This window comes from Ostrea edulis, chromosome 5 (assembly GCF_947568905.1).
Source record: "Ostrea edulis chromosome 5, xbOstEdul1.1, whole genome shotgun sequence".
Lineage (NCBI taxonomy): Eukaryota > Metazoa > Mollusca > Bivalvia > Ostreida > Ostreidae > Ostrea > Ostrea edulis.
Genome location: NC_079168.1, coordinates 51,027,097 through 51,040,782, shown reverse-complemented (window position 1 = coordinate 51,040,782; position 13,686 = coordinate 51,027,097). Strand labels below are relative to the sequence as shown.

General features: G+C 34.6%; 1 protein-coding gene across 2 annotated transcripts in view; it reads right to left on the bottom strand.

Moving 5' to 3' along the window:
• Positions 1–328: 328 nt before the first annotated feature.
• The window catches only part of LOC125651838 (bone morphogenetic protein 2-like), a 32,811-nt gene continuing 19,453 nt past the window's right edge, over positions 329–13,686 (bottom strand). Inside the window, exons 1-3 of one of the 2 annotated variants that reach the window (XM_048880641.2) lie at positions 2,648–2,662; positions 2,112–2,450; positions 329–1,544 (exon numbers count right to left, since the gene is read on the bottom strand). In XM_048880641.2, the coding sequence (XP_048736598.1) occupies positions 607–1,544; positions 2,112–2,439 (1,266 nt within the window). In that variant the 5' untranslated portion in view covers positions 2,440–2,450; positions 2,648–2,662 and the 3' untranslated portion in view covers positions 329–606. Of the gene's footprint in view, positions 1,545–2,111; positions 2,451–2,647; positions 2,663–13,686 lie in introns of those variants that run through there. The other variant, XM_048880640.2, reaches the window with a different exon arrangement.

Here is a 13,686-nt window from a genome sequence, read left to right as displayed (position 1 = left end):
CAAAATTAATAAGAGATCTGACGTAAAAACCAGTTTACAGCTCTCCTATGGTCGTCTAATTACATGTTCTCATTTGCATGCCAGAAGAAAAACAATTTGTAACCTTTAGTCCGTCTGCTAGTCTCCCAACATAAGCGTTAAATTAAAAGTTAACCAAATGAACCAGTTTTAAGGGAGGATCATAACAGTTCTTGATAAGAAAGAATACTTTTAAAATTTTCACATTAACCTTATGGAGACTAAATTTTTTTTCTCACTTTGTTATCAAATTGTCTCTTCATTGCCGAGTGTCCTTTAAATGCTGTCAAAGAAAAACAGAAAGAAGAAATGGTTGTTTCATCATTTTGTACTTAAACCATGAATTACAATAATACAAAAGAGAACATAAATAATTTGAAATTATAACAATAATTTTTTATTTTATAATGCAATTTATGCAAAATGAAAATAATGATATGATTGTCAATGAATGGGAGATTGGAGATGAGCAAATATGAAGCTGACTTCCGAACAGCCATATTTCGGAACACACACACTTTTTCATCCATTTTCGCAAATAAATAATATCACAACAAATAACAATAACAATTTAAAGAGTTATCATGGCTACCGGCACCCGCATCCTTCTACAACCATGTCTTGATAGACTTTCAGCACAACTGTGCCATGTTCGTCCGTATATAATAAGGAGAGCGAACTGAGTTCTGTGGGTACACAACAGGGCTTCGGGGCCGCCCTGGGGTCTATGGAGTTCACTAAGTCTTGGACTATCGCATGGTTTGTCACATTCATGTGGTCATCATACGGCCAGTGACATGAACCATCACAGTAATACGCATTATAGCCGGGTGGCGCGAATATCCAATCGTTCCACCCAACGGCTTTAAAATCTACATTTAACTCCTTCCTTCGACACTGGTCGTTATACTTTTTCCTCTTTGTTTTATTCTTTCTATTGTTTTTCTTTCTATTTCTCCTTCGCTTTTTATTTTTTCTATTTTTCCTATTTTTTCTAACTTTTTTTGTTTTATCACTGGTGGCTCGCTTAGTCCGTGACCCACGGTTATCGTCCGTGAAAGTCACCAACAGAGGTCTTTTGTGCCTCTCTTCCTCCACACTTTCTACGTCACGTCGTAAACGCACGTGTTTAATGGAGTCTGTGGACGGTTTGTTTTTAAATTGTAATACACGAACTTTTAATCCATGATTTGAATGAGGATTCTTTTTCCATTTTAATACTGCTGGGTGAATGTCAAAAGATTCCCAAGATGCATTTCTTCCTCCCACGTGACGCACATCCAGCAGCCTAGTTATGGCTTCAGAATTTTGGGTTTCCGGTTGAAGAACCTCGTGAATTTCTATTTTATGTCTGAACTGTTTCCTGTTTCCGACTGGATTTTTTGTGTCGTTATTTTGATCAACAAAGAGTCTTAGCTCAGCACCAGTTAATGATTCCTCCATAGGAATGGATGATACGTTGAAGTAGAAATGGGCACAGTTGTGCTCCCCGCATCCTGCCATACTGATGACGTCAGTGGTCAATTCTGTGATAAGAAGAAGAAATTGATCATAATCTTCGTATTAAGGCTCTGATTTCGTATATACAACAGTTGATAAAGGTTAATAAGATATGCACTAGGTCTGATGCCACATTATGAATCTACATGCATTTGTGGTTTCAATTAAAAATATATCTTTCCAGACTAGTGATGTTCGTCTGTATGTTTTTAATTACTTAAAAACAACTACAAAAGCCATATGTCTTTCTATTGATTCCATGTCTATTATTCATAATTCATTTAATCCTCGTAAATTTCACACAAAAGTATGTAAATCAGGTTAAATATATTTAGTAAATTATAATTGATATATTTTTAACTTTTTCGGAATTGAAAAATAGTTCTTTGTCACATTTTAAATAATAAAAGTAGTGTTGGTGTAATATTGGTATCATCTATAAGCAGAATTTTATTTCATTTTCATCTATACATGGAATGGAATGTCATGGTTGATATAGTCAAGTTTATTTAACCAACCGTCTTTTTTATGAAAGTTAAGGAACCGTTTTGTAAGAGTTTCCAAGAAAGGAGGTAAAATTCTTTTATTTTTACCTTTATGAAGAAAACTTCTAACAGTGTTGGCGGAACCCGCGCCTCGTCTTTTGACATTGACGCTATCTCCAAGAGAATCTGGGTCCTCGCTGTGTTTTTCATATAACTCTAACAAATACTGTGGAATAAAAGTATCTTTCTTTGGCTTTGGTCGTTCCTTCAATCCAAACAGATGTAAGAAGGTTTTCTCAAAAGCCTGAATTATTTCTCTTCTTCGATTTTCGTCGTAGTGAGAAGGAAAAGCCGATTCCAGAAGAGAAGGCGACGACGATCCAGCCAGCACGGTGCACGCTAGCAACAGTAGAAAACCAAATTGACAGAAACTCATTGTGAAAATGCCTGTAAAACAAAGGAAAATCATATTGAAAATGTCTGTAAATCAGACAGATGTCTATTCTATAATCTTCTTACCCAGCATGATCCTACTTTTACTTTCTAAAATATATACATTGATTAAACAAAATTTTAAAAACCTGCACAAAGGCACTTTTAATAAACAATGCTTTGCGTCACTATGCCTTTATTTACTTATTTACTTTTTTATCGATGAATGGTTATTCCTATTATTACTCTTGTCTTGTTTCAATACCGAGATCCTATCTGAATTTGAGTTATGTGATGGATTTGGTTTGTATTTATAAAACATCGGTGAATCAGCCAGTGTTGGTGGGTGGACAATTTAGCCACGGTCAATAATCTGGTCTGAATTAGCTGCAGAATTTGTTTTATGACGCGCTAGAGATATCGGATTAACAAAACAATCACTACAAACGCCTATAAGTATCAAGTTTTTACTCTGTAATCGGCAGTTTATCAAGATGGGGAGTGCTTTGTAGAACTTTCGCTTCTATTTAAATTTGAGATGAGTCTGACGTAATTTTTAATTAATTGGTAGCATCCAACACATTCCTGATTCCACTTTATTTATTCTTGGTTTTTATGTTGCTAATTATAAAAAATCTTCCTTATAAAACCTCATATATATTTTGGAAGGTCGGTACCTTCTTCAATAAAAAAGCTAAAAAAATTCGTGATATGCCTGTGAAGAAAATAAGATAAGAAGATGAAAACAAATGTAAAAATGCTTGTTAGGATCCATGTTGGTAAACGAGGACAAGTTGCAAACCATGGTGATCAAACAAACCTGTGTGTTGTTTAAATTAGGCGGGGCGTAGGAAAGAGTTATAAAGCGCTCTCTCCAAGTAATCTTTGTTGGCGATGTGATAAAAGAAAGATCAACTAATCTTAGTGTATAGCCTTTGCTTTATCAAGCAGAACTCAAAAGGAGGCAGGGTACATCCTCATTATTAAGAAAGTATTTCACTGCTTGCGAGAATCCATCCAGAGTTGTATTCCTAATGTACAATTACCCTAAGTAAATTCCAGGGCAACATAGGGGGATTGTTCAATGTGTGGAAAGATCATTATGTTAAACACTGACAAAGAATGCATGTACACACAAAGATATTGTGAATGCTTAGGTACGGAACAGCGAGGAAGCCAGTATCTGAGGGTGGTTAGAAGATAAAGTGACGGAAATCTGAGACTGGTTTGTACTCGGGGTCGATTCTCAGGGGTTACCGCTCCAACACTCGTCACGCGACGTTCAAAGCCGCTCATCAATAAACTGCTACTCTAGGAATGCTCGCGAATATTTGATTTCAGAGATTTGTTTCTTTATTCTAACAATCTATAAAATTCCTCAGTTTTTGTTAAAACCAAAAGTATACACAAAACGTCGGCCTGTAGGTGACTGTCTGCACGTCATGGGCATTAGAACATGTTAGGTGTAAGTCAGTCTCGTGGTTACTTCATTAATACGAAAAAAACAGTTGATGTCACTTAAATTAGTTTTTGCTATTAGATAGTATCGGAGGGACTTTTTGGTCTTTATGTAGCTTAGTGGATTAAACACAGCCATGCCTTTATCTAACCGCTTTCACTGATACAATAGTGAATGCCAACCAACGGTGCTATGCTGGAATCAGTGCTTTTGTGGGGATAGGACGTTCCGTTAGATAATACCCAAAGACCCGCGACCGTTTTTTCTTCTTCCACAAAATGACAAGCGATTTGCTGTAGGCAGTTTTTCAAAAAAATTCATTAATATCATTCTACGTTACACCAGTAGTTTATTCTCCCTACATTAAAAAGAAGATGATTTCAGAAGACAGATGGTTGTCATCTATGTAGCATGATTGATAAGTTCTGCATCATAGTTTTTTTCTCCGGATGTTTGGTTTCATGAAATCCCCTCAATCAAGGCCATATTTTAACATTGTCAACATTCTAGAATGAACTCCGTTTTCCCTTTTAAAAATATAAGGTGCAACTTTCACACCACACTGTACCAGATTCTGCCGCAATTTGTTTGATTTTGGCAGACTGTCTGCTTTTAAGTACAAATTACTCCTTTACTCGACTTCTCCAAGTTAAAACTTGTGTGCAATTTTAATTTAAAAAATTGATCTTATAAAGTCGTGTTTTTTCCGCGATGGATAATGTTTAAATTGTGTTTGAATTGAAAACAGTTATTTAAACCATCTTGTGTCAATAAAACGCCTGATCGAGGTCCCAAAAGTCAACGAAAGATTTTCTTAGCAGTATTGTGTTATTGAAAAATCGAATGTTGATTTAACACTGTTTAAAGCTTTTGTAAACCCAACAGGTGTTTTATATTTGAATTTACAGATTGAAATAATTCCTAGCGCCATTTTTCGTAAATTGTGTGCCTTTTCTGAATAGAATATTTCATTTTAAACATAATAATATTCAAGCTTTGATATACAGATCCTAAGCAGAAACCTATTAAAAATGAGCATAACGAGGTTTTGTAAACCTTCTTATAACACGCACATGGCAAAGCACAAGGGCACTTAGTTATTTCACAAAATGTTGATGGAGATCTTTTGTCATGATCTATCAATGGCGTATCATTGGCCCTGAGGACCCCAAACAGATATAATTTTAATTAGTACGTTTGACAAGGTTATAATATGGTAATTGATGTTTATCATAGGTAAACATGCCGTTTGACAGCACAATATTTGTGCGAGCGCCCGTACCCCAGGGGTATTTTCCAATACCGCTACTTACACGAATATAGAGCTTGGTTCCTGCACGGTCTTCCATTAGTTTGTTAATTCCCCTATTTAATGTCATAGCACATTCTTCTATAAATTCCAAATATACTGAAAGTAAATGATCCTTGTATGCAAGAGATTGTTTTCTCAAACGCTTGTTCAGTCAGTAAATCCCGAGTCTAAATTTGCTCCTCAACGAAAATAGCTCTGATTGCACACACATTCTCAACCGGATAAGGTTTAAATAACCGTATTAATAAATCATGTTTATGGTGGAACAGGTGGTTTATACTGAGAAGAGAGTACGTGTGTATTAATAAGTTCCAACTTCTATAGTACGCTCTCCTCGTCTACCTGCACTCCGAATCCTTTAAACTTTCTGGTGAAAATAACAACACTTTAAATACATGGTCTTGAAAACTTCATTATATGTTCCGGTCAAAGAGATAATCGTTTACTTATTAATGAAAAACTCGTTGCACGTATAATCCCTTAATGTCAATTTCTATAATATGTCTAAGATTGTAGTGTGTGTTCTCATATATATATAAAGCATGAATAATAATGAGGGGGCGGACTGCGCACGCGTTTAAAACGTCTGTCAATTATCGAGTATCGTACATTTTTATTTATTGCTATTTCTTCTACGCGCTTAAACCACAAATACTGGTCATTGTAATACTTTAAGGAAAAGGGAATTGTTTTTCACCAATAGGTAACTTTCATAAGATATTGCATGAAAATCAACAATAAGCACATTACGCATCACAGACATTAAATATAAAAAATAAATAAATAAATAAAAGAATACCAAGCATTTTGATAGTTTGTTATTGATACACTATACACACACACATAATAATTACAATAATAAAATAAATGTAGAAATATAATTAAGTAGACTTATATCTTCAAGTAAAATGCGTTTTAGAGTACATATTAGTAAATTATTTATGAAATTTATTCGTAATTAAAAAGAAAGAAGAACAGACCTTGCGATAATTTGAGGACATCCCATTAAATGATGTGTCATTCAACAAAACAGTTGTTGAAGCAAGCTGGATATGACGACGAATACTTAACTAAAGGACGCGCGCAAATGCTAAATTTCATTAATTAATAGTTTACTCGTATTTGCCATCCAAAATAATGTGATCAATTGGTTTACATAAACAATCAATTTAGCGTGTTATCCAATCAGAACGCCAGCTGGGGAGGCTTTTCAGGTCTACTGTTTGCATAGTACGCGCGTGGCGTTAAAAGGGGTGTATGGTCGTAATTTAAAGTCGGCATTTTAGAAGAATTAATTACCATTAATTACTTCAGTTATATAGAAGATATACTTCTAGCCCAAAGAATATTTACTAACTTACTCAAAACAGTACAACCTGTTGGAAAAGTCTGTTAGATAGATACTTCCATGTCAATATTATTCAGACTAGTTGATAATTTATAATAAGCAGCAACTTTTTTTTAATTGAGGAGACTTATGAAAGTACTGCTTCAGAAATTGAAGTATTTGAAAAACTCAGGAAATAAATATTTTGAATTCCTACCCTTGCTATATTTATGTATCTACGTACGCTTTCATAAAAACGGTGTCAAAGACAAAAGAGTATATTAAAACTGAAATTTTACAAATAACTAGCTAACAAGATACAGACATGAAAGTGATTCCCTCTGTGCAATAAAATTTAATTGTTTCTTTTTAACGTTCTAAAATTAGCTTAAACGTAGCGCCCGGGAATTTTGAGGTTCGGATTTTTTCCCCCTACAACAGAGCCATTGACGTTTTTCAGAATGGAGAAACATTCCTTACACTGTCGGAAATTTTTGCGAGTTAAATAAATGTATGCAGAAAAGAGCGCATGTAAACAAAAATTTCAGTCTCTCTATACTATGAAGTTTAAAAGTTTACCATTATGACTGCTCTCCTCAACAATCCAAATTAATAAAATCAGGCAATGTCCATAGAAAAAAAAAACCAATGGTCAAATGACCGATTCCTGAAATTTTCCACGCATATTGAAAAAGTGTTCAGTGTTCCAGGTGTTAGAAACACGCATCTGAATTTCAGAGAGCGACACAACACAACGGTCACGTTTGATTACACAAAGAGAAATAGAGATAAAATCGAAACAGATGTTCCCCAGAGGTTAAAATCGGTAGTGTACATTTTCAATTAAATTCTATTACACGTCAGGTTTACAATCATCAAGGTACTCTGTTTTATCGACAGGGCAAGACAGACGGTTAAAATTATGGAGAAACGGGTAGAAATGGGAAACAATTCACAATACTTGCTAATCCCAACAGCAAGTGTAAAACTCTGTATAAAATTCAATCTTTAAGTTTATATAGGATATATATATATATATATATATATATATATATATATATAAGAGCAACCAAATAGAGCTCAAGAATGAATTATGAAAGGGATTTGCTTGTTTTGTTTTCATCAGAAACGAGATAAATGGCTTTTATCTAAAAGAAAAAGTTAATATTGCTATAAAAGCTGAATAGTAAAGTACTATCACAGTTCCTATTGCTTGGGGCCGGGAACACACAAGAGAACCTTTTTCACCTTGACATTTTCCGTTGGAATTCATACAGGAGACTAATTCTAATCAGGTATTCCTACCATATAAGATATACGCATTATGAATCCAGTTGTGAAAAATTGTAAATGTAAGAGCAGTTTCCTGGACAGTATTCGCTTTGATCCTCGCCTCAACATTTACCTTTGTTTGTCACCTATAGTGAAATATCGAAGACAACTGGAAAAAACGCATACACTGTATTTTATGAGTCTTTTCAAAAACCTTAATATACATACCATAAAGTAAAGATTTTATTCAGAGAAATTTGCATGAGGACGACAACTGAAACATCAACCCGGAAACAGAATCTGGTGTCTGTGAATGAAACAAGTGATCATTTGACAACGCATCTGATCTTGTATGACACTTTCTGTTATTGTTGTCTTAATTCATCATTTCGTAAAATATTCAGTTACACATGTAATAGAACAGAATTCGGTAACTATCGATCAAAATCCGTCACATAAGTTGCATCACATGAACTCTTTGATTCTTTAATAAGCATGAACACGTGCACGATAATTCAAAATTTGAAGACCTTTTGGGAATTTAATTGCATCTTGAAAAATCGGTCAATAAAACTACTCCAAAAATAACGATTAATTATAATCAATTTAATATGATAATGAAAGGTTTGTGTAAAAGTTTTACTTGTCAACGGCTGTAGTCATGGAAACGTCCATCAGAATGTAAATCTTGCGAAGTTTGCAAAGGATAAAAAGCAGGTTTTTAGGTTCTTGCAGCGAAAGAAAACTAAAGACGAGGATATTCAAAAGTGCATCAACAATTGTTAAAATCATTACATCGACCATTAATTGATGTATCTCGGTAGTAAAACAAATCCTCGTGGGCGATGTTTTCTGGGAATATAAATCGCTTTAATAATTTTATGATCCGCAATGAAATCTACTGGCTTGAAAATATTTTTATCACAATGATTATAAAACCTACACGGAAAGTTAGTACAAAAATGTCAAATCTGGCTAGTAATCAACACAACCAAAATACTTTAAATATCATGGCTTTTTTGACAATCGTAATGGAAAAATATGTATACTATAACGAATTATGTCAAAATAAATGTCAAGACACAATGCTTCCTAAATTCCAAATCGCTTTTATGGATAAAAAGGGGGACAATCAGGGAACTCATTAAGATTTATGGGTTTCTGGTGTATAATACTAATGAAACAGACGACTAAACAGGGGAGGGTGTTACATTTGTTAATACGATTTGAAAAACAGAAAAATTAATCACACATTAAATTAGACCTATAGAGGCACTTATGTTACGTCGATACAAAACTCCTCGGGATGCTGAGGTATATGAACTAAAACAATTTTCAAATGCAATCTTATGTTCAAAAATTATCTACGTGACGAAAAACTGTTGCCCAATAAATTGATGAAGGACTCAGCGATTTTAAGGTGATAATTAGAGATTAGGAAATACTTCCTACTCGCACAAACAATTCTATTTCGATAGGTTTTCCTACCTGACTACGCATTACTTCAGGAACTCACATTGAATGTCAAGTCTCCCACGGACAAATGGGGGATGGGGATAAAGTCAAAATTATCAAGTAACATTATTTCGGTCAAAGACAAAGTTCGAATTATTTCCGTTAATTTGAAAGTAGTAGGGGCGATGACTCCCACTGGTTATTTGTTTTTCGGTAAAGTATTATAGGTCTTTATAAGTTAATGAATTAATCATTGAATACATGTGTTTTGTAAAAACAAACAAACAAGTAGCTATGTTGAAGAAACTTCTTCCCGTAGTTTTAGCATATAAACTATAAATAAGCGTGCTTTGTTAAAAACAAAAAACCCATAGATATGTGCACCTAGTATTAGTATATAAACAATATGAATAAATGTATTTTGTTATAAAGAAAAGATATGATTATGTGTTTTGTCAAAAACAGATGCTTCCTGTGGTTTTAGCATATAGCTATAGCGGACCACACCGGAACTACATTCCTGTGCTACGTTTCCCTTCTTGCAAGAACGATTAGTGGTTAAGAGAAGGAAATTATATCATTACTTAATAAATATAGAAAGCACAGAGTGTTTATCGTTATTGAAAAAATATTGTTCTTATCATGAAGATAAAATAAACGTTGGCTGAATATCAACCCATCAAACAATCGACTGAAGACCATTAACACCGGATACATGTAATTTTTGGCGGTCATTTAGACGTTTGTTATGCATTAACAATTTCCCGTAGATTTACAGACTGGGTATTTCAGATTGCCCGTAGGTCGCAGTGCTAATCAAACCACATAAAAGAGTGGGGTTATATATATATATATATATATATATATATATATATAAAAGGCGAGATACTCGCATGTAGAAGATTCGTCTTTTTGCCCATTCATTCTTCAGAAAGACAACATAACCAATAGGAAACCGTTGGGATAATGAAAGCAATAACATCTTTTAATTAGTGTATGCAACATCCGTGAATCAGATTTCTTCAATTTGATCAAATCAGTGATGAAATAAAACTTTTAAAAAAAAGTATAACATATTAATCTAAATGACAAATGTTGTACATACAAACACGCTTTTTATAAAGTTTTCAAAAGTTCAGCGCCATCATTACTCGCAACAGAACAAATTTTAAGAAACCAAGACTTTTCCGTTGTACTGACCTTTTATATTTAACCTTGAACAAGATATTAATCGTATCCCTGCGAGTGCATTTGAAACAAATCACACATAAAAAACTAGTTTATTGGGAAATTAAGACAATCACTGTTTAAATGTGCACAGACATTTAGTTTGGGTGACTTTGACTTTTCACCAATAACACTGAAAATTAAGTGGAAATATGGTTTTCTAATTAAGATGCTATTCTTGCTAGTTTGACAGAATATGGATGAAAAATCAATATATGCACCCAGGGGTGCATAAGCCGAGTTGCATGGGATACATTGTAAAGTCAGGAATGATGTGGCATATTCATAATTGTGAAGAACTAATTTCAGTTTTAAACTTTTCAAGTTACTGTCCAGAAACCATATTTGTCTGAAGTTTTCAATCTATTTTTGGTCACTGTGACCTTGACCTTTGACCTTTTTTCCCCTTCAAAATCAATAGGGGTCTTCCTTACCTGGTACCCAACAATATATCAAAGTTTCATTTGATTCGGACTTAAACTTTCTGAGTTATCATCCGGAAACCAAATTTTTCTGAAATTTTCATTCTATTTTCGGTCACTGTGACCTTGACCTTTGACAATTTTTCTCCAAAATCAATAGAGGTCTTTTTACCTGGTACCCAACAATATATCAAAGTTTCATTTAATTAGATTGTAAACTTTTCGAGTTATCATCCGGAAACCAATTGTTGACGCCCAACCGCCGGCCGCCCACATCACCAAACCAATAGCCGAGTTCAACTTCGTTGCAACTCGGCTAAAAATTAAGCTCAAATTCATCACCTAAAATTTCCCTTCCATTGTCTCTTATAATCAATACGTATCAATATGCTTTATTCAAAGTATCATTCAATCTATAAAAAGACAGGTAAAGGATGTGACCTAAATCCTGTACATTTGAGGTGGAACCAAAAAGACGATCGGGCAATACACTGTCTTCATCCGCAACTACATTGCGAGGGGATATTCTATAACAAGTTTGAAGACAAGGAAACAGTTGCACAAAAGCTGTATAAAAATAACATTTAACTGCAAGTTAACTAAAAAAAACTTTTGTGCAACTGGGTCATGAATTTAAGGTCAATAGTACTAAAAGATCAAATGAAATAAGCAATGAACATCATTTCTTAAAAGAAGCTTGAACAGATGCACCGACAAGTCACGATTCTCGTCATTTTGCTATGAAACAGACCATCCAAGTATTTGAATATGCTACGGATTTTCAATGCAAATGTTAATCAAACGTACTTTATATGACGTATTTCTGAATGGTTACAATGACTGCACAATCACTACCTAGGTGACATTAAAAGACAAAATTCTACACAGCTATGGACCCTTAGACTTACAACCCAAGGTAAACAACTATGTACAGTCAATAACACCATTATATACTATTTTACTGGTTTTTACTTTGAAATCAGTAATCACATTCGGTTAATCATTCATGATTTGTTAAAGAGGAATATCACATCAGAGAAATCTGCTATAAATAAAAAAGAAAATGGAGGATATGTACAATGTTTTGAAATTGAAGTTTCAAATTTACCTTATTTAGTTTAAATGCAGTTTTAGAAGAAAGTAATCTAAAAAAGAAAAAGAGGAAACCCATTCAAGACTCGAACATACAAGTTGATACGTAAACTTACTGGGCTACTCACCTAAGTCATTAGATTTAAAAGGAATATACATGTATTGCTAATATGTATATTTTCATTCAAATTTCAAATGGAAGTCAGCCATTGTAACGATGTATCATTCCTCCTTAAATAATACCCTGGATATCAACTCTGATAAGTGGAAAAGAAAAACCTAAGTAGTATAAACTTCTCAGTTCAAGATCTTTGCCTTTCCGTTGACCTTAATGGAGAGAGATACATGTGCATATCCTGAGAGTGACCTTGTCCAAAGTTGAAGTCAATGTTCTACTGTTCTATTATAGACAACTCTGACACCCATTCCAAACACACTGTGATCTATTGATAGACCCATTGCTTACATTTTCCATTCAACTACATGCTGCAGATAAACAAAGGCTGTGACAGCCATCGAGGCAGATGAGGAATACGCATATTAAAAAAATCGAGTATAAAATCATTTCACATTTCACCTTAAAGTTCATGAAAGTGAGCAAACAAAAAATATCTCCCAAAATAGGAAACTAGTAATCTGTGAAAACAATAGTAAAATAAATTGGTGCATCGCCTTGTCACTATCATACTAAAACATCATTCCCCCATTATGCATGCATACGCTACAGTTAGTTCGAACTGCTTAACGAATTATCCACGGTTCCCTAATAGACAGGGACCCCTGGGGGTATTATATCATTTGCTCACATCAAATCGTGACACGACCTTTTGAACTAATGCTTTTGTTTTGTTTTACATCCCGTCACTAAATATTATATTGAGACGTAACCAGCTATAGGTGAAGTACCACAAATTTAGACCGCTCAGGGCCTTATCAGTGAGGGTTCTTTAACATGCCAATGTCTGCCGCGACACGAGACCTCCGTTTTTAAGGTCATATCCGAAAGACCCGTGATTCCCACATATAAATACCGAGTATGTGGCGAAGGCAATCACTACCTATGTTTACGTCTTAGGTTTGACTCCGCCATGGTACGAGCGGGGCTCGAACTTACGTCCTTCCGGTTACGAAGCGAACGCTCAACCACAGAGCTACCCCGACCGGTAATAAAACACATTATGTACAAGTCTTTAATAGCAATAACTAGTATAGTTATGTAAAAGTACAATACAAACATCTGCACAATCTTCTTAAGAGCTGATGATCAAGCCACGATGATAGCGTCCTTTAACCTCATTCCCTATATCTACAGGTCAAGGTCACGTTGGAGGAGTGCAGTCAGGTTACAATAACGACTGCCAAAGGACTTCATTTGATCACTTAGTCAAACAGCTGATCAAATGTCAAGATCACAGAGAAGGGATGTATATATAGACTTTAACATTGAACAGTTGTTTTACTCAGAGACGTCATTTGCGCCCGAGGGTTCTTTTATCGTGGTACCACCAACCATGACCTCCGTTTTTGAGGTCACATCCGAAAGATCCGCAATTCTCACTTCTAAATGCCGAAGGTTTTGGCAAAGGAACAGTCACTACCTATGTTAAACGTTCTGTTTGATTGCGGTGCCTGGATAAAAAACAGAACCCAGGACCCCCCGGTTCCCAAGGAAGTGACCTTACCAC